Genomic DNA, 21,963 nt, shown 5'->3' on the forward strand with positions numbered 1-21,963 from the left:
CCAAAGGTGTGGGCTCCTTAATATGTGTAAGTCCATGCTTATACAAAGGTTTCTGTGTAGGGCAGAGCCCTCTCTAATCCCCCCTTTCCGCTTGTGACACAACCTGCAGCAGCACATACATTTATTGTGAGAGTGACATGTGACTGCCTAAATATGAGATTTTGATATCACTGTATTTATTCAGAAGGAATTTACTATTTACAAAGGACCTAAATAGAGAAAATACGTCTGGTAAGAATAGGAAAGGTGGTTCAGATAAGAGGTGTTTTTATTTACTTATTTTATTTATTTTCCATTTTTTTATAGGTTTTTGCAATGGAATGTTTCTGTTACTTTTTGATTTTGTGTGCAGAGTCTATTTAAATATTGACTTTGCCATAGATACCTGTATTACAAGCATTGGATGGTGCAGGCATTTTTACCAACTGCACTGTTGGTGAAAGGAATTAGGACTGTTGGGGGATTGGAAAATTGCTAGAAGCTACATTTTTCTTGTGCAGACTTTCAACTGATTTATGTTTTTTAATACTAATTAATATCTTTTCTGATCTTTCAGGATTGTCTTTGCTGATTTCTTCATTATGAATCTCATTCTGTGGGTGAAAGGATCCTCAGCTGCCATCCCTTTTGGCACTTTGGTTGCTATCCTAGCTATGTGGTTTGGAATTTCAGTCCCACTAACCTTCGTTGGTGCCTATTTTGGCTTCAAAGAGAAGGTAGGGGTCCAAGTACAGATTTGAAATACACCTGTCCTCTGTAGTTGAGCCACTGAATCTCTAAGCATACAGGAGCTGGTCAAATTGAGACATCTATGGCCCAGTGATTGTAAAATGATGATTCACTTGGTCACAATTTTGAAATCAAGTATATGCTTGTAATGTCACACTAATTTTTTTTCCTGTCCATTCACTAGAATCAGAATTTCACAGTGCTCTTGGAGGTCTTGCATGCTTTTTTTGCTGCAGCAATACCTCAGTAGTTTCATTTTTGAAATATTACTTCAGAAGGGCTTCAGTTTGTACTTCGCTAGTTTGAGATAACGCCAGACAACTCAGAAAAAGGTGGTGGTGTTGGATTTTTTTAATTTTAATTAAGGACCGAACAGATTTATTTCCTTCATGTTCTGACTTGCTTACTGGCCAATAGTTGGAATGTCTAAAGCACACGTGTTTTTTCCTAATGACAGGCATCACATTTGTAGGTTTTTTTCATTTGAAAACTTGTGATGGCTTATGAATGAAAACACAACTGTGTTTATCAAATCTTTAGATGCCAATATTTGGGAAAAGTAATGTTATTTATGGTGTAACAACGTATCATTTGTTGATGTTCTTTTTCTCTGCAGCCCATTGAACATCCCGTGCGTACAAACCAGATTCCTCGCCAAATCCCGGAGCAGTCCTTTTTCACAAAGCCATTGCCTGGTATCATCATGGGCGGTATCTTGCCCTTTGGCTGTATTTTTATTCAACTGTTTTTCATTCTGAATAGCATTTGGTGAGCATCACTATTTTTTTTTCCTCTGGTTTGGTAATACACACAGTGAGTTTGGACATCCTGAACCAATTAGTCTAAGGAATAGTCCAATTCTAAAAGTTTTGATCATCATGCAAACTTCTGTGGAATTTCTGGAATCTGTATATTTACTTCTGTGCTTAGACCTCATGAAACTAGTTCTTTTTAATGACAACTGCAAAGTGTGATGTTAGAATCCTGTTGCCTTGTTTTATCTTGCTGGTTCAAACAGCACAAGTGTGGTTTCGTAATGTTGTGGTTAGGTAGAGCCTAATCCACTGTGTAACTATATTATGATTTATGAAACTAATACGATCTAGCAGGTTCAGCTGTTAGATCAGAATTGGGTCAAGATCTTGGGATTCCATGCTCTGCAAAACAAAAACTCTGCTCTCCAGGAACCATCCACTCCACTCCAAAATCTTGTCAAAACCTAATCAAGCAGGTGCATGAAAAATTAAACCAGCTCAATCTTTCAAACTTTCACAATGTGAAACATGAAATGTCAGTACATTGTTGTTCAATGGAAAATATTGTCCTGAAGGTGCCAGGTTTTCATATGGTGTCCTCTGTTTATGTCAAGAGATCTTACAGAACAGTTTTCTAAACCAGCTCTAAATGCAAATATATTAGTTTAGCTTTTCATATTTGTCCTCAACAAAAATAGAAATGTGTAATATAGCTGTGCTGAAAAATGTAATCAGGTGACAAACAGGTATACTCTAGACTTTTGTAGCTGAAATTAGCAAGTTCCCAAATAGTTTCTCATTATTTATCCTACAGAAGGGAAGTATGGAGGGAATGTGCAACTAATACTCCCTCTGTCTAATCCTGTACTGCAGTAATTGTCACCTTCACCCAAGAAAGTTAATTTGGTTATTTCCCTTATCCCTTACCAGATTAAAAATAAATTAACATATTTCCCTCATGTTTATTTTTGTGAGTGATTTTGTATTTGGTTAGCACTGGAATTGGAGCCAGACTTGGCCTGGGGATAGGCTGGGAGGGGAGGAACATCTGATTGGATGTAGTGATGAGATGCAGAGACACCTGGAAAGCTTAGCTCCTTAGGAGGAAGGAAGTGGGTGTTGGAACTAGGGAAGAGTACAGGTGATGCAGGAGTCAGGGAGGCTAAAGGTCCTCCTAACAAAGAGACCTGAAGTGATAAACATCTCTGGTGGAAACTGTCCTTAACTCTTTTCTGTGAAAGATAGACGCTGATTTCAGGGGAAGTATAATTGAAGACTGTTGCTCTGTAGAGCAGAGGTTTTATAACTGTTACCTTAAATAAATGTGTATTTACTGAGTACATTTGGGTAAAGAAAACTTTTTATGAATTAGTCAATAAAGTTACCCTAATGGTGTGGGGTTTTTGTGTTTGGATTTTTTAGGGGTTTTGGTTAACTTAGCATCTGGCAATGTGACACTGTCAGTTAACTCAGAACTTCAACCAAAAATGAGACTCTTGTTTTCCTTTGTTTTTCATTTTAGGTCTCATCAGATGTATTACATGTTTGGATTCCTGTTCCTAGTTTTTATAATTCTTCTAATTACGTGTTCAGAAGCTACAGTTTTGCTGTGCTACTTCCATCTGTGTGCAGAGGTAAAAGTTACAGTTTTGCTGTAGATGCCACTTGTAGCTGGGAGATGTTAGAAACAGAGGTGAGGTATTCACATGTACTGTGAAGTGCTGGACACTGAATGGATTGCACTGCCAGCCTTGACATGCCTGTCTTAGCCACTCTTCTGAAATGTGCTTTTTGCTTCAAAATCCACCACTGGCAACAGATAAGCAAAAATAAACAGGCTTGATCTTAGAATAATTTCATGTTCATAGTGGAAGCAATCAGGTGACTTGTAGGAAAAAAAAGTACCTAGGTGCTATGTAGGAATTTTTTTTAAGATAAACTTTGCAGAATCAAATGTGTTTCAGAAGACAGTGTTATTTTTTAACCAGCTTATTTATATTTTGTTTTCTGTGTGGTGACTCTTGGTGACTGGTTTATTGTTTTTTTCAGGATTATCACTGGTGGTGGAGGTCGTTCTTGACCAGCAGCTTTACAGCAGTTTATCTCTTTATCTATGCAGTTCATTACTTCTTCTCCAAACTCCAGATAACAGGAACTGCCAGCACCATTTTATACTTTGGTTACACAATGATCATGGTCTTGATTTTTTTCCTTTTCACAGGTAAGTACGGTGTTCAGTCTAAAGCGAATGCAGGGGCTTCTGCTTTTGAAATGAGAAGCACTGGGTGAAATTTAGACTCTCTGAACCATGAGATACAATCTGTGACTCTTTAGTCAGTGTTACTTTTATGGTTTGTGACACCACACATCACAGGAAGGTACTCTTTATGGTTTTTTCCTAACTTGAAATTACATTTATTTATAGCATAATTAATTTTCCTTTATTGAATATTATATTAGCAATGAGTTCAAACCATTATATTTTTCAAAGGGCTGTTCTTGTTCACTTTGATATCAAGTGTTAACTTGATTTTGGATTTCGTAATTGGTTCTAGAAGTTGTGTAGTTAAAGATAATTGTGCTCTGCATATGGCGGATAAAGAATGTTTTCAGCTTTCACTCTCAGCAAGTGAAGGAGGCTGGTGCTGGGGAAGAAGTGGAGTTTGAGAAGAGAAAGTTTTAGTATTGTTAGAAGTGGCCTCACCTGCTCACTAAGCACCACTTCTTAATGGCAGGAATTTACCTTAACTGGAGGAACCTGTTTGAAATAGGGCTCTCCAGTTTTAATTGTCCAACTTCTCTGCTGTTACTCGTGCAGACTACGTGTCTTCTACAGAATTACTCACTCTAACATTCATAATCACTTGACTGAAACTATAATTTCGAGGTTGATTTGATGAGAAATCTGTGCCAGATTTACCATGTGTTAGAGGAAATTAGAAGCTCTTTGAAGGGTACTGGCCCTTAAAAATAGCCAGGAGCATTTTATCTTGGTGTTCATCGTACTGCTGCTGTTGTATATGTAGATTTAACACATGAAGTCAGATCTTTTAGGTATCACTGCTTGGCATGAAGTACAGCAGTGGCAGAACTAGAGAAAATGCTGGTTCATATATGACTGGTTGTTCGTAAAACCAACCTTTGTAGTCACTCCAAAGACTTGTGATAGAGGATTTCACTGTGGATGTCACCATGGTTTATATTGTTACTTCTTAACTTCTTCTGACTGATTGTTGAAACCTGTTGTAATTGCTTTGTGTTCACTTTATGAAATGCATCCCTTAACTCAGTTAAATGCAGTTAAAAAAGAGTGGCTAAAATAGGTAATGAAGGTAAGTCTTAGCTTCAGACCAAGTCAGTGCAGCAGTGAGAAAAATCTCTTTCATCTTTATTTTTTCTAATGCTGGTTGACACGAGAAAAAAAAGCACTGTTCATGATAAACACTGAAGAAAATTACTGTATGTGTTTGAACAAAGCAGTTACTCTGTAGAAATTGTATCTAATAACATTAACTGGCACTTACTGATAGGTTTTTATTTGTTATTTAGATATGTGTCTCTTCAAAAGAAAGCCAAAAGGAGTTTTTAGAAGAAGTGGGTGGGGAAAAAAGGGGAGGATTTAATTATTCTATTTTTTAATTATTAGAAGACAAACATAGAAGTTGGCATATTGCCAGTTAAAGCCCTGCCTAAATCCTGGTGAAACAGACAAGCTCCAGATGTCTTCTATAATATATCTCTATCTATATGAAAAGAAAAAAAAACAACCCTCAAACTATAGTCTAAAATGTTTTAATTACTTTTAAACTAAAGCAATATGTTAATATGTGTCTGGATTTTAGCATAGGTTAGTTGCTATCCTGCCAATTTCAATTTCACTTACAAGATGCAAATTGGTAGAATTAAAAATATCCCTTTCATATATAAAATGATAATTGAAATTGTCGTGGCAGCAGCTGAAATGGCATTAAAAGCTTCAGATGTGCTGATCCTGGAGTTCTTGATGTGGAGGCCAGTGAGGCCCCAGAAGTACAATAATAAACTGTGCTGCAGTGTCTTCTTTTTATTTTGAAATAAACCCACAGTAGTGCTGGCTATGCTGCATTTGTAGTTCATGAGGAAAGCTACTACACAGTCCCTTTTTTTTTTAACATTTAATAGAACAGCTAGTCACTAGAAGGGTAATGGGTATAACAGACATGGAGTGTATAATAAACCCTTGATAATGTAAAATGTTGTGATAAAATTTTCCCTATTTTGTTTGATGATAGATTTTTGGATCTGAAATGCAAGCTATTCTAGACAGATGGTACAAGCAAAAGACAGCTCCCTTTGCTTAGTTTTGTAAAATATTCCATAATAGCCCTTGCTTTAGAAAATAAGGGTTCAGTCCCTCATGAGTTTCTGGAGGTGAAGGAGTTTGCTAATGTAATTTTACACACTGTTTGCATTAATAGAGTTCCCAAAATGGGACCTTCATCTGTTCCACTTAAGTTAGCACTAGGTATTTTGATTTTCTCTATTCTTGCCTGTTAGGTCTCAGCAACTGTGACAGAAGTATAAAGGGCAGTGTTAATACCTCCTCGGTGACAGCATGTTGTGTTACCCTGGGCATTACAAAAGAGATCATAGTGAATAAGTAAATAGGAACTGAGTGCTTGTATGGCAACAACGACAATAATACAATCTGACCAGTGAAATCTAATAATTAGTGTGCACCCCCAAACCAGACAATTTTGTTTTAATGTACAAAGTGCAGCTAATCTTTCAAGAAATAATAAGGGTGGGTGAATGGGGATGGCTACGTGATTACATGCATTTTATTCTCAGAGACGAAAAAATGCTGAACATAGTCAAAGCATGTTGCTTTACAGTGACCTCTATTTTTGAACATCATTTTCACTTGTGAGTTAATGCCATTTTCAAAATTGAGTTTTGATCTTCTGGGTAGATTGTGTTTAGAATCCGAGATTCTGAAGCACCCACCACTGAGCAGTGATTGAAACCAGTATGATACAGAGAGCTTTTAAGGTACATAAGAAGTATCAGCAAAGTGCAGAGTGCTTTTCTGTTTGCTTTCTTACAATCTGCTCGTGCTTTGAATTCTTTTTTCTTCATTAAACAATAAAGCTAGAAGGGATGAGTAGAGCAGAAGAGTCTGCTTAATGTATTTTGACATTATTCTGTGCAATAATCCTTGGTTTTAATTTTGAATTTAAACTATGTTTACTAATACCTTTCCCTTACCCGGTCAGATGCCAGCTTTCTGTGTGTAACATCATCTTTCTGTGTATCAGAAAGTGGTAGTGTGTATGTTGTGGAGTATTCAGCAGTCTATAAACCTGAGGACAAAAAGATCAAAAAACAGCTGAGCTGTTTTATACTAAGTATAAATGGATTTTTGGACATATCTGGCTTCTCGGCTAGAGAAATTGCTTGAGACATCTTCACAACTGTGATCCTGAATTTTAAATAGCTCCTGCAAAAGATCTTTTAGCATTACCTCCCTAGGATGATCAGTGGTGTTGGGCAGGCTACTCTGCACTGAGCAGAGCAGTGCAGTTTCCTAGAGTAGTAGAGATTATTTGAAAAAGCAGAATCTTAAAATGTGCAGGTCACCCACTTAGGGAAAAATAAAGGTCTACCCCACAACAGTAACTTCTTCAGTGCAGGCCACCAGGTGCTCTTTCGTTCAGTTTAAGCTGGTGAGCTCTTAGGATTTGTTAAAATAAACATGAGCCAAGAAACTAATTTGTTATATTGGATTAAACCAAACAAACAGATTTTATAGGCTCATTAGAGGAATTGGTGTCAGGCTTGGTGCTGGGTCATTTCATAGAAATGTGCATCTGAAAGCTGTAAAAACTTTGCAGTGAAACAGAGTTTAGACCAAGCAGAAAATAATTTTAGAGGTCTCAACTCTTTCAGCCAGTGGTGTCTTTGTATTTATTTGCTTGTGGGGTTGGTTTTTTTTTTTTTGTGGGTTTTTGTTTGTTTGTTTGTGTTTTTGTTGGGGTCTTTGTTGTTATTGGGGGAGAGGTCTAAGTACTTAGTGATAGAATTTTTTTTACAGCTTTAACAAAAACGCCTTTTGGGTATCTGTCTTCTGTCATGTTGTGTTCACTGATGTCTGTCAGAGAGGCTGGGAGCTGCAGAGGTGGCTCCTTGTTGACAGTGCTTCAAAACTTGGATTTCAGTTTGAATGTGTTTTGAAAGAGACAAATAAAAGCAAGATCCTAACGTGGCTCTTATCTAAAGCTTACCTAAATAGTCCTCCTGTGCTAATGAGAGGCTCATTTTAATACAGGATGATTCTAATTTCAGTGCAAGACGTGCTTAGAAAAATGCTAAAGACTGAAGAGCTGAGAGTGCTCTTCAAGAAAATACGTTTCAAGTCACACTACATGAGCTGGCAAGGTTGGATTTTAACCAGTGCAACTACTAATGGCAGTTGTCTTGGGTAGAGGTGCACGTGTAGGAAACTGATCCTGCATTTAACTGTGTTTTAATATTGGCCTTAGTCAAGGTAGTTAAAAAGAGGAATCTGGGAACCTGTTACACTTGTAAGCACAAGCCTAAAGATGTAGTATAAAGTGGTTTCCCACATAAAGTGCTAAAATCTGGAGCAAGTGACAGATTTGTGAAATGGGTTAAACGTAGAAAACATTCTGGCTAGAATTTTCAAACAAGCCACACTAGTTCAGAGCTACTTTTCTTCCCCAGTTATTACTCATTTGCAGATCACTTCGATTGGGGTATGTACTCCTGTATAGAAAATCTGAAGGCTTTTGACTGCATTACCTTTTGTGGGCCCTGTAGTGGTTCATGGAATCAAAAGCACCCCGAGGTCTGAGGTGGAAAACCCTGAATTTCAGTGGAACCAGGCACTGTGCTGTTTATGTTCTTAATAAAAGCAAAAGTTAAGCTTTTCATTTCACTGCATAAGCAATCATGTAGGTAAAGCAGCTGTACAGGGAAACCTTATAAATAATGTTCCCTTAGCTTACATTCATATCTATCCAATAATAGTGATTTTGTAATAGCAACCCGATTCTGTGGTGTCCTGAGCCTTAAGAAGCATCTAGTCTGTTTGGCCCATGTTATTTTAAAACTAAAAAAAGATGAAGTTTCTAGTCTATAGAGCTATACATGTCTGGAGTTTGTAGGTTAAATTTGTTCATGTGAGGGAAGAAGAAATTACAATGCTGGTAAGCCTCAATTATTGATGTGGAGGTAACAGCTGAAGGACTCTGCACACCAGAGAAGGTTCTGGCCACATAAGGCTGTATCTTGGTGAAGTGTGTTGCTTTTCTCTCCCAAGTTCATGATTCAAATCTGGTACATTGGCAAAATTTCTGATAAAGTTTAAAAAAGGAGCATGGGGTAGTCAGTCCTTGATTTGCTAAACAGACTTTTTTTAGGAGGGGAAGTTGAAAATCAATGTTACTGAAACCTGTGAAAATCTGTTTATAGACGAAATGCTTGTTCACAGTGTGAAGTCTTCAAGTTCTGTTATGACTGAGGCAATGTTTTGTAGAAAACTGATGTATTATAAAGATTCAGACTAACAAGGATTGGAGGAAAATGCTGTGGATTTAGAGTGTGCTCCCATATTAAGTTGTGGCATGCTCACAGAACTGTGGTAACTCTCATTCCTGTGTTAGTTGTACATTTTTGTTATGATACTACACTTTTGTTCTAGAACAGCAGATAAATTTTTAAGTTATCTCATCTGTTAAATATTTGGAAGAAACATTGCTTTCAAAACCATAAAAAGCTTTGAGTGGGCTATATTATAGAAACAACTAGAAAGCAAATGCTGAGAACCATTATTAGGAAAAAATCATGAGAGTAAGGCTTAGAGTAACAATGCTGATATTGGAGTATTTGACACAGTAGGAAGGAGTGAGAATTGACCATGAACTGCAAAGACTTACTGATGTCAAGCCTACAAAGGAATTATATTCCTTTTGTGGTTGGTGTCTGATCTCCTATCAACAGCCATAAATCTGTTATCTCTTACTGTTTCAGAGGATGATAACTGCAAACTTGGAGAGAAAGGGTAATCTGTGCCATATAATAGTAGGCTGTCAAAAAGCCTTTAACTGCAAATATACATGGTAGCACGAAGAATGTAAGAATTGGCATGTAGATAATAAGCTTCCCAAGATGGGTTTCTCACTTGGGAAATGTGTGGATGTGGTCTGAAAGAAATGTAACTGATGTAAAAAAACAGAAATGCTTAATAAAGAACCATCTAGTTAGTGAATCAGTCACAATTAAATGCTGAAAAAAACCTGGAGCAGACAGAAAAGGGTGAATGTAAAACTGGAGGAGCTGAGTGCGTGATCTTGCAATTGGCTGCAGTGTAGCTGGTAAGGGCTATCACAGGGCTGGCATGTGGCTGTGTCCTTGAGAGGGAATTCACCTGGAAGTCAGACCTTCCTTTTTTCTAGCTGTTAAGGCTTACCATCTCTGTGGCAGCTGACCCCTAGGTAAAGGTGTGAGGAACAGTGCATCACTTTCCTTAGAGGCTGAAGACTAAATAAAGTGACTGGGTCTCTGTCTCCTTGCATATGAAGTTCTTAAAGTAATTTAAAAATAAATGTGACGGATGATGTCCTTGCACTTACTCTGTTATAATGACTGTAGGTGAAAACCACAGGCTTGTTCATTAGTTAAAGATAGAAAATTGGTCTGTACTAATCTCACACAGTGTTTTGGTTTGTCCCTGTTAGTCTCACTTGCTGCTTGCTCCCAACTGCTGTGGCACTCAGAGCATTGTTTTAGCAAAAGGAGTTAACAGGATATACAGAGGAAGAAGTTCCCTGTTCTTGAGTGTAAATAGAGCATGATGAATATAAAACTGGGCCAGGTGAATTTTTCCAAGGCTTTGTTACATGTCGTAAAATTCACGGGTGGCAGTGAAGTGTCATAGACTCAAAAACTCAGGTAGGGGCTGACTCTGTGTAAAAGTCAGTGTCTTAACAGGTGCCTGTGTCTGCTGGTGGTGGTGGCATCACGTTTAGTGGTTTAAATGGATGTCAGCAGCCTGGTCCTAAAAGTCATCTTTGCTCTAAATAAATAACTTAGGGGGATGAATGTGTGTTGTTAAATTTAAGAAGTGCTGTTATTCTGGGTAGTTAGCTGGATTACAATGTTATATTCTGTCCTGCTGGGAAGTACTTGTTAGATTTCTCTCTCAGAACAAACTGTAAAATAAACTAACCTTTTTCACTTTCTCATTTTAGGGACTATTGGATTTTTTGCCTGCTTCTGGTTTGTAAGTAAGATTTACAGTGTTGTGAAAGTGGACTGAAAAGCTTCAAAGTGTCTTTTGAACATATCTCCCTTGCTGTTTGATAATTTTTACCATGTATTGAAAAACATCCTGTGTAATTATTCTAATTTGCAAAAGCTGAAGACCAGACTACAGCATAAAATACGGATTTTAATGGAAGGAAATGGCACCATTGCCATTTTGATAAAAACAAAAATGTTGGTATACTCATTGAACATGTTCATTGTAATAATTCAGAAATTATATCCAGAATTTGATTTAAGACAAATAAAAATTCTGTGAACTGGTTTATCTGAAAAATGTGTGCAGTCCTCCAGCTGAATTTTCTTGTGATTTGGGGGGGGGTTTTGTTACCTCTTTTGGTTACCATTTATATACCATTAAAGCATAGGACTGTCAAGTAAATCTATATAAAATGTGAATTTTTTTAACTTAACTATGATTGTACATATTATCCTGCACCTTCTTTACAACTAGGTATCTTCTTACAAATGTACATGCATTTAGTTTAAGGTAGACTTTATTAAAAATATCGACACTGGTTTTTGTTCAAATAAAACTGCACAACTCTGTCTGACTTGTTTCCTTTCTTGTTAATTAGGCCTTCACTTCTTGGACACAGATCACCTTAGTTTGACCAGTTGATACTTTTTGAGATGTGTATTGTTTATAAGCAGTTTGACCATGGTTTTGGCTGCAGATTGTCTGTGCAAGCAGGACTGGTGGGTCACTTGAATCCATGGCTGGAGGATGGGCAGGGGCCTCTGAACTTACTCAGCTCTGTGGTTACTCTACTTTCCCCAAAATATTTTTTGCTGGACAAACCATCATTTTCTGTCAAAGATCAAACCCTTTTTCCTTCTTTTAGCCCTCTGAAACATCCATCTCCTTGTTCTTCATCCTGTGAAGATTGATGCAGCTTGTTGGGAAGTTTAGCTGTGAATCTAATGGGTTTGGGGAATGGGTGTTTCATAAAGGTGAAGCCTTTTTCCTGCTCTGCAGAGCTTGTGCTTAAGTGCTGGATTACATGAGATGGAGTATCTTAATAGCCTCTTCAGCTTTAGAATTGCAGGGATTCTTCTCTCAGGAATGTCAAGGCTTTAAAGAGGCTCCCCAAAATCTCGAATTGCACTTGAAGCTGAGCAGAGAGTCACTGCAGACACATAATTCCAATGGCTGTGTCACGGGTGCCACTGGAGATGAGTAGGGGGATGTTCACTCGGATTAATGGGTGAGAGACTTGAAGCTTATTAACTGGCATATGGAAACATTCATCGCTGGAAGCTGCTTTGCACCATCTAAGCCTACAATTTAACAGGACCCAGAATGACTCTGTCTCTCTTCATAGTCATATAAATACCAGGTAATTGTAGTTAAATGTTTAATATCCTTTCCAAAATGTAATCTTTGGTATGAGGACTTCAGGTCTCCCCTCTGTGTAGTTATTCCTTCCAGGTTACTGAACTGTTGGGACAGATCACCTAAGCTGGGATGGGTACCAAGCCACATCTTTTGAGCAGTGCCTGTGGCATAAAAGTGAGGCTTTAGGCAATTTAATAAAGAGAACCAAGCATTGGTGTACCAGGAGGAGCTGGTACAGTAGTTTCCAGTGAGGTTCAGGTGTGCTCTTGATGGCAGCTTGGCCTCGCAAATATTTTCCCCTCCTACCAACAGAATCTCCATTTCCCTTCTGTTCTCTCCCAGAGGTGGGAAACAGCAGAGTTGCCATTAGAGAAAGCAGCTTGCGGTTGGTTATGAGCTGGTTTAAGAGCACCAGTCACTCTATTAGAGGTTTTGTGCTCTTGAAATTGGTGCTGCTGTGTTTATAAAGGTCCTTCCTTGTAAATCTTCAAGTTTGGGGAGATTTTATTGAATACTTAAAAAAATAAATTGTTACATGAAGCTGCTTTTTAATTTTTCATGTTCAAAGGGAAATGAATTCATGAGAGAATTGGAGCTACAGTTGCCATAAACTCCCAGCAGGATATTTTGCCGGATTAATAAATATGCATTTCACAAGAGGCAAAGTAAAATGGGTTGTAAAATTGTATTTATGGTGCTTTTACTGTTACTACTAGTGAGCTAAAAAGTAGAAAGTGGGTTTAAGAGGTTTCTGAAGCTTGCTAGTAGTCCAGAGTCAAAGCCATGAAGTAAAATTTGGTTGTCAAGCTTTTAGCAGAGAACTTTTGTGTGTGTGTGTGTAATAGGCCCTATTTGTGTAAACCTGGCATAATTCATTGTTTTAACATTGTTTTCTGATATCTTTTTTTGACCAAGGAAAACCTGCCAACTGTCTTTTGGCTTGGTAGTAATAGAGAAAGCCCCTAGGCTGAAAGTTAAATACAGATGGTTCTGAGCACTTACCAGTTGAAAGGTGGTGTAAGCCCTAACCAGAATGTAGTAGGCAAACTTCTTAATTTTAGTTTTATTGAGCACAGGATGAGCATTCTCAGCACCTTTGGGAGGTTTTTAACTATGAGTAAAGGTCTTGTCCACTCTGTTGAGTGTGATGGGTTTTGAAGATGAAATGGTCATTATGGGGACATGAATGTTCTAAGTACATGGATTATCAGTAACTGGTGCCTTGATATCTAATCTGTTTTATATTAATTTATGAATAATAGTTGTCACATGGAAATAACCATTATTTATCTACTCTCGTGAGAACAGGCTTAGTAAAGATACTCGTTGCAGATACTTGAGCCTTCCTTCTCTCTCTAAAAAAAGAAAAAAATTGGGCTAAGTTTCACCTTTTCTGAAGTGTGTGTATAGACATCTACATTGCATTTTTGTGATGCTTCCAGTAATAGATGAGGTAAAACATCTCCCGTGTGAGACTCTCTGGTAATAACCACCCAAATCCAGCAGACTTTGTAGAATGTCACGTTTGTCATATTTTAAGTGAAACTTGACAAGTTACAACAGAACCTCAAAGGCAGGAGGGATTTCTGTGCTGATGTTTTACATTTCATTCCACTTGCTTGATCAGTGTTGAACAGATAGAGCCTCATCGTCATTCCCGAGTGGAAGTGCCAAGAACATGGAGATGTACAGCGAGGAGGGGAGTCAGGTGCAGTGTGTGTGTGGGATCCACGCCCACACCTGTGGGAACCTCCTCGAGGACTGGGAATGGTGCTGCTCTGCGGGAGCTGGGAACACGTGGCACATTCCTGACGAGCTGTGATGGAGGGATGTTTGATGAACAGCAATAAACTCGTCTGCAGTGGCTTGCTTGATGTTCCTTATACCAGTTGTGCTTTTGTGTTTGGTAACACATTCCCAGTTCCCATTTAAAATCTGTCTCCTAATTAAGTTATGCTGATAGCTCAACTATTTACAGAGATCTGTTGCAAAGGACGGGGAGAGAGGAAATCTAAATCAAATTCAGATGCAGTTAAATGCTGGTGTAGACATGGGATTGCTTCTGGGACCTGTGAGATCTTGAACAACAATCACCACCTGAAGATCCAGCAGTGAAAATCACCCATGAATTTAAAAAAAAAAAAAAAAGAATGTTAAGCGGTTTGCATTGTAAGATTTGGGACCAAGGTCTGTGACTGCTGAAGTGAATGGGAAAAGTTTTCTCATGTCAGTCACAAGCCATAAGAAAAGGATGATTCTTGGATGTGTGGTGTCCTCTATAGTCTTCCACCAGACGACCTGCTGTCCAGTCCCATTCCCATGAGCTGTATCACCAAAACCAATTAATATGGCATTAAAGTTCAGTATGGGGGTGTTGCTGTTTCTCTGATGACTGTGGTATCACTTTGCATTTTCACTTGCAAACAGGACTGAAATCACTGCATTTCTACAGAACAACTGCTGCTGCTTCCAGGCTTAAGAATGGAGAGATGAAGCTGCTGTGCTCTTCAACTGCAATTGTAACTTTAATTCAACTAAACTTAGATTTAAATCTTAAAAACAGTGTCTGCTAAACTCGTGTCGTGGAGCTGAGTGATTTCAATATTCCTATTTTTTTATTAAATATGATCTGACCACTAATCATTATTTTTAGAAAATATGTTTTGGGCGGTGTGGGTGGCTTTGGGTTCTGTGGCCTCTGTTTTCCCTTTCTCTTTCATGCCTGGGGACACCACTTTGCCCCGAGGAGAGCTCCTTTTGCTAAAAACATGTGAAAAAGAGGGTCTGACCTCATTTCCCAGAGCTCTCCAGTGCACTGCTGCAGGAACTGAGCCCAGAACAGATCCTGGGGGGCACAGCCCTTGCTGCAGGTGTCTGAGGGACCGTGTACATGAGAAGCAATCAAACTGGTTTAGCCTCTTCATTGAGACCAAAGTCACGATTTGCCCACGGTGTGATTTAGTTGTGGAGGACAGTCAGTTTTATGGCAAAGACTGGGTGGGAAAGGGCTTAACAACAGCCTGGGCTTTCCCTAAGATAATAAGCAGCAATGCAACTCTCCTGGAGACATGGTTCATCCTTCTTAGTATGGCTTCTTTGCACCCGGCTGGGATGTCTTTGACTTTGCTGGGATAAAAGCAGGATGGATTTCTTTCATGTTCTGTTGAGAGATGCTGCAAGCCTGTACCCAAAACTTCAGGTCAGGGTCACCATCTATTTTGGCATCCAAAGTAGCTGTGGTTCAGGAGTTCACAGTTTGGCACTTCATCCTCCTAATCTCGGTGCCTCTGAGTTACAGCCTGCACACACTAATTAACTTTGCTCATACAAACTGGGAGCCCTCAGACTTTCTGTGAAGTTATTAGTGCCAGGGTTTTTATAGATAACATTAGCGTCTGCAGAATTTACCCAAGGTAATTTATGTTGTATTTGCAACTTGGGGAAAGCTCTTAGATGTCTGACATCATAAAACAGTAAAACTGGGAGATTTATTACGGGGACAGAGAGAACAGGGCCCTTGAGCTGCTTTGTTAATCATAAAACGTCGAGTTAATCAGACGTGCACATGTGCCTCCCATATTTCCTGGTTTTGTTTCCCTCCTGTGCTGCTCCTTGACAATCTCTGCAGTAGATGAAAAGTCCTGGGAGCCCTGGCAGAAGTCCTTTGGACTCCACAGGATGAGAATTACATTTGTATGTTCAGGGGTTGCTTATCTCCCTCTATTAATAGAGAGGAAACATATGCAACTGAGCTCTCCATGAGGCTGAAACTTCTCCTGGAGAAGGGCAATACAGGAAATCCCAGGAGCACAGCTGGGGAGTGGATTGAGAGCTGATGCTCCTGGACTGCATTGGAGCTCTCAGTGAGATGTCAGCACCTCAAAAACACTCATCCCAAAGGACGGTGAACTGCAAGTAAAAAGATGTACAGTAAAGAAACCTCACTTTTTAGAAAGGGAACAGGAATGGCTGTGCAGGGAAAGCTGGAGCTTGGTGGCTCACAAAAACCCCAGCAGGGGGGAGCGTTGGGGCATCATGGCCAGAGCCTGGTCAGCAGAAGGGAGCTGGGGAGGACAGCTCAGAGCTGGGTGTCCTGGCTGTCTTAAATTTACTCACTAAGACACTCTCTCTGCCTGGAAAGCTTTTCCCACTGCTGACCTGAAATCCCTGTGACTGCCACAGCCCTGCCTCATGGGTTTTCGGCAATACTGATCTGAGTGATATCTGGGTATTTTAGAATGGTTTGCAGGGAAACACTGTCACCTCAGAGGTGCTGTGACCAGCAGAGAGAATGGTTTTCCCAAACTCTGCAGAAGCTGCAGCTGCACTTGGCTCGGCTCATCCAGCAGATGCTGCTCACGCCTTTACATTCACAGGTGCTCACTTTGTACAGCCTGGACATGCTCTCGAGGTTAAACTTAATCCAGATTAGGAGACAAACCATCAGATTGGAAGGGGCCAATATGTGGTTTTCCCTGCAGGTTAGCACGGGGTACTTTTTCTAGCAAATTTCCTACAGTTGCTGGCCCTGGGTGTCTCAGGATACTCTCCATCCTGCCTGCCATAGCTACTGTTTCTCGGTCTGCCTTCTATTTGCTGTGAACATGTGAAGTGCAGCAAGTAGATGTTTTCTGATGCTTCCAGGCAGCAGCAGGAGAGACCCTCAGTGGCAGTGGTCTGTGAGCAGAAAGAGAACTACTGTTAGCATTGCAAGGGTCCTGGGATGTTCAAGCAGGGTGAAATGGCCACGTGTGGCCAGGCATCCCTCTGGGAGCAGTGCGGATGGGAAGTGGGGTCACACATCTGACTGTGAGTCCTCAGGATCCACACAGCCTCAGCTGGCTTCCAGCTTTCTCCTGTCTCTCCAAACACCTCCTTTGGAGGCTGCATCATCGGGGAAGCTTTGGTTAAGAAAGAGGGGGAAAGAAGGCAGATGCTTTATCTGAAACAGCTGCCTGTCATCCTGTGTGTGCTGCAGGGTGAGCTTGTGCTGTGGGGAGTCTTGTGGGAATTAGGGAAGCTGAAGCAGAGGTAGAGTAAAAGCAGGTAAAACGATCTAGCACGTGTCCCGGGGGGCTGTGTGGACAGCCTTGTGCAGGGCAGGCTGGGGGAGCTGTGCTGCTCCAGCCTCCGAGTGGGAAAGCAGAGAACTGGGGGAACTGGTGGTGATTGTGCAGCTGAGGGTGGTTAAGCAGCACAGCCCATAAGACCCTTTAACTTTCCCAGGGTCGTTAGGGCTTTCAGGTGTGGTGAGGAGGGGCGTTAAGCAGCACAGCCCATAAGACCCTTTAACTTTCCCAGGGTTGTTAGGACTTTCAGGTGTGGTGAGGAGGGGCGCTGGGGAAGGCTGTGTGTACTGGGCTGTTGGCTGGAGCTTCTGCTGGTCCTCGATCCCAAACTGCAGAACAAAGCGTGAGTTAAACAAACCACAGTTATTGAACTTCTCCTCTCTGAGGGATGGGGGGGAAGGGGTGTCTGTGGCAGTAACTGCAGTGATATTGCCTTGGGGTAGAGGTTTTCTGGGCAGAAGTGGGCTGTATGGTCATGTGGGAGGTGGGAGCTGGTTTCTGAGGCTCCCTTGGAGCATGGAGTGTCTCTAGGCAGGACAGTGGCTGTGCTGTGGTGTGTCCCAACTGGGTGTTCCATAGGCTGTGATGTCACTGTCACAGCAAGCTGTGACAGACTGGGTCCCTCCAAAGGAGCTGGCAAATATATGCTGTGTGGAAAACAGCAAGACCCTGGTGCTGCAGGACTCTGAAGTGGGGTAACAACTTCTCCTGTGCTTAACAGAGACCAAATGATTTCATGGTGAAGTGTCCAAATAGGGAAATTTAAAGCAAGGAATGAAACCCTGTCAGTGTCCCTCATCAGCTGGGTTTTTCTGTTTGGGTGCCTTGGGTATAAAACCAGGAGGATGGCACCTGTCCCATGGCTGCAGTGTTTGCCCCTCAGAGGTGGCTGGATGTTGCACTTGGTGCCAGGCTGGGATTGCTCAGGAGAGGCTACTGGGGCACGTGTTCTGTTTATCTTCTCTCCTGTCACCTTGTGGCCTATGCTGTGTCTGGGGAAGGCATGTCTGTATTGTGTTTGGGGCTGGACTTTGTGAAAGGGCTGTGGGCAGAGAGAACTCCTGCAGACCCTGTAGGACAGTGTTGTGTTGGGTGATGTAGGGAGGAAGATGTCTTTTACCTCCCAAATTTGTGACTCAGCCCCAAACCAGCCTGACTAGAGGTGTTCAGACTTCAGAAACAAGCTCCCTGTGTACAAAACTTGCACGTCAGTGCTGATCCAGTGCTCCTCGAGATCTTGCCACAGGGAGCGTGGAACCAGGCTTCTTTGCCTTTTCACCTCCCTCTTATTCCAGCTCTGAATGGCTCCCAAGTTTCCTCCCGTTCTTTCCCTTAATGAGTTGTGCTGCACTGGGACAGACATCTTGGCTGAGAGTGTCTAATTGCTGGAGTAAGGATCAAACACCCATTAGAGTGCTTGCTACTAATTAATTATTGCTTGTCACAGCTGGGAAGTGGAAGGGCTCCACTGTAGTGTAACAGGCTTACTAGAGCTAAATAAGTCCCTGTTATTTACCTGAAGGCTGGTTACTCACTGCTTATAGTGCTGCTCTTCTGGGTACCTGGGGAGGCCTGAACCTGTGTCATAGTCTTCCTTTTTTCCCTGGTTGGTTGGTTTTTTTTTTTCTTTTGCAAAGTCTTGGTGTTGCTTGCTCATCCTGAATGTTTTTAGTTGGTTTAAAAATGGATGGTGTCTCCCTTACTAATCAAACCTTGCTGTGTAGGATACCTCAAAGAACTAATTAACCTGCCAGACTGCTCAACAACATTGCAAAGAGATTTCTTGTAACTAAATACAGGACATATCTGCTGGCTAGTTTGCTCAGTTTTAATTTAGAAAAGGTGGAAAGCTGGTGGGGAGGAGAAATCTGTGCATCCAACGGGAGGACTGATGGTTGACAACCAAGCAGTGGTGATTTATGGCTGGGTAATTTTCCAGCTGCCATAGTTTGTGTTAGCTCAAATGAGAATTGATGGCAGTTTGAGTTAATAGCCGATGCAGTGAGGGCCTGGCACATGGTAGCTTTGATCTCCTCTGCCACAGGAGCAGACACTTCTCAAACCACCCAGGCTTGGCTGCAAAACCCGGAGGAGTGGGAGGGCTCCAGCTGTGTGGAGGGATGGGTGACTGGGAGAAAGGGAGGAAAGTGTGAGTGGATCCAGACAAGACTCCAGCTCATGCAAACACATCAGTGTGTGGGCCCCAAACTGGGTGTTGCACTCTCTGTAAGGTGTTACTGTTTTCTCACTGAATTAATTTTCACAGTTTTAGCACTGATAAACAGAGGGTTTTATTCCAGTGTTGTTTGTTTTCAATAATTAAGAGGGCAAATAAGACAATTTCTGGGAAAGTGCATTTCTTATAGCATAAATAGTCTTTGTTTTGAGATTTTCCCATGTCAGAGTTCTTCAGTGGCTCTCATTAGGAAATACAACTCATGCCAGCCTTTGACAAGTGTCAGTGAGAGGAGTGTAGCCCAGCAGGAAGAGCCTAAAATATTTCAATATAAATTATTTACCTCAAAAGTTTGCTCTCTGAATGTTTCTTGCCACGGTACCTGACTAATTACCATGTTATCAAAGGAGTGTGCAAACCTGTAAGCCGTGGTGTTTGGAGTGGCTTGACAGATAAGCCTTTCTGACAGGAATAGCTGTAAGTTGTTATTATCAGTCTGGTTCACTTTTGAATTACTTTTTTTAAAAAAACCAATAGTTGGTTTTATGTAAACTGCTCAGAGATTAGGAGTTGATTTCAAAGATCATCCTCTATAAAGTCCCTTGATCATATTTTATGGTTCTTCTGACTCACGGGTGTAATCTTAAATCCCTGGGATATTCATGACATGCTCATCTAATTCCCCATGGTTGCTAATCTCACTTCTGTACCTTAAAAAAAACATACTAAAATATCTTTAAAGCAGGACTGGTAAAAAGGCAACTTTTACAGCCAATCTTCAGCTCCAATTGCTCCTGCTGGGGAAGTCATAATGATGAATTTGTGACATAATTTCTGTGGCAACATGCTGGGATTTCATAAATGGGGATGGTGATTATAGAGCAGGATCAGGTGAAGCTGGATTGTGATGGAAAAAGCCCCAATTCAAATGCAAATTGTTCAATAATGGCATAGGGGATACCAGAAATTACTGGCAATTTATTTTATTTGGGTTAAGCTCCTCATTCAGTCTTCTGCAGTTGTCAAGTCACTCTTTTAAGGATGCGAGCAAAAGAAATGACTGGAAAACATATTTTTCTCCTCTCAAGAGAACAAAATTGTCCTAATTTAATAATAATTAATCAGTTAGTGTAATTAATAAGGATGTTCTCTATTTCTATGATTTCTCCCATTCAAGACTCTCCAAGTACTTCGCAACCCCTAATTGATTCCACCTTACTACTCCCTGTAGCAGGACCACATAATTTACCTCATTTTCTGGAGACAGGGAGGTGTGTGTGCCAGGCAAATTGATTTAACCAGGTTAAATGATTTGCCCAAGGCCAGACAAGGAGCTGAAGTCAGGACAGATCTGTGTTTCAGAGATCAGCCTCTACCCAGTTGGATTTTGTCTATGGGACAATGGGTGCAGCTCTTGCAAGGCCGTGCAAGTGGTGGCTGTGCAGTTGCAGCCTCTGAATAAATCTGGAGGATTTCTGGTGTGTAGTATGTGGAGCTGGGAATAAGAACAAGTCCCATGGGCACACATCAGCAATGAAACCAGCTAAATTGGCTTTTCATTAGTTATTCTCACTGAAATTGGAAGCAACTTGGTTTGTTTTTTGGATTTTCTTTTCCCCCCTTTTTTTTTCCCCTTTCTTTTTTTTTCCTCCAAATCACTTGGAATTTAAACTCTTTAGCTGAGGATTAAACTAATTGCTTCTGCAAAATGCTGCTCCCACACCATCTAGTGTACATCTGTTAACTGGGGAGGGATAACTGAACCAGCTGCCAGATGGTCTCTTGGATTTGGGTGGCTGGGAGCCAGGGAGCTGCCAGTTGGCGGTTTGTGGGGTTCTAGCAAAGAAGTCACGCTACGTGCACATTCCCCTCGGTTACTCTTCTCTGCCTTAATGAAGATACTGATGATGCAATAAAGCAGCCATTAGCCCCCTCCCTGCACTCCCTCCTCCCCAAAAGGGGTGAGTTTATAAGCCTGATTTGTCTGACTGAGGCAGGCTTTTCCAGGAGCTCGGGTCCTCCGCACGCTATGTGTGCAAAGGCGCTGTTTCTTTATAAGTTATCACCTTCTAGGGCCTAGTTGATCAACATGTATACAGCTCTTAGCACTGGTACTTTTCCTCTGATTCAGAGCCTCTTTTAGCTAATGTTTGGTGAGTGGAATGCGTTTTTAGGTTAACGTTTAGTGCTCTGACTTGAATCCAGTTTAGATTAGTAGGGGAAATTTGGGACTAGACAAAGGCTTTCAGAGGAGGGTGACAGGAAAAAGGACTTTTACTTGTGGAAATTTACTTGCTGGTAGATAAGAACACTCATCGGCCCTTTTTGTATTTCCCACAGAGACCTGATATGATCTTGCTGGAACTGTGTTTGTTATTTTTACTCTGTGGAGGGAGGACTATAGCATTCTGTTCTGGTTGGCTAGAGGGGATTAATGGCAGAGAGAGATCAGGCAAGAGGAATACTGTGGGTAGAAATAAGAGTCCAGAAAAAGAATCAGCCAGCAGCACATCTCTAAGTCTTTGTATAGTATTAATTGCTGCTGAGAAGGCAATTGCTGGCATGGAAACA

The 21,963-nt window shown here is 40.9% G+C and overlaps 1 protein-coding gene across 1 annotated transcript in view; it reads left to right on the forward strand.

Annotated features, from left to right (window-relative positions):
• LOC113984541 (transmembrane 9 superfamily member 2-like) overlaps positions 1 to 11,359 on the forward strand; it is a 29,479-nt gene extending 18,120 nt beyond the window's left edge. The window contains exons 13-17 of the mRNA XM_027714619.2: positions 557 to 716; positions 1,346 to 1,497; positions 3,007 to 3,118; positions 3,534 to 3,705; positions 10,736 to 11,359. Of these exons, the coding sequence (XP_027570420.1) occupies positions 557 to 716; positions 1,346 to 1,497; positions 3,007 to 3,118; positions 3,534 to 3,705; positions 10,736 to 10,803 (664 nt within the window). The 3' untranslated portion in view covers positions 10,804 to 11,359. The remainder of the gene's footprint in view (positions 1 to 556; positions 717 to 1,345; positions 1,498 to 3,006; positions 3,119 to 3,533; positions 3,706 to 10,735) is intronic.
• Positions 11,360 to 21,963: the final 10,604 nt, after the last annotated feature.

The sequence above is a fragment of the Pipra filicauda genome, unplaced genomic scaffold (genome assembly GCF_003945595.2).
Source record: "Pipra filicauda isolate LSUMZ 115617 unplaced genomic scaffold, ASM394559v2 scaffold506_size402828_pilon, whole genome shotgun sequence".
NCBI classification, from domain to species: Eukaryota; Metazoa; Chordata; class Aves; order Passeriformes; family Pipridae; genus Pipra; species Pipra filicauda.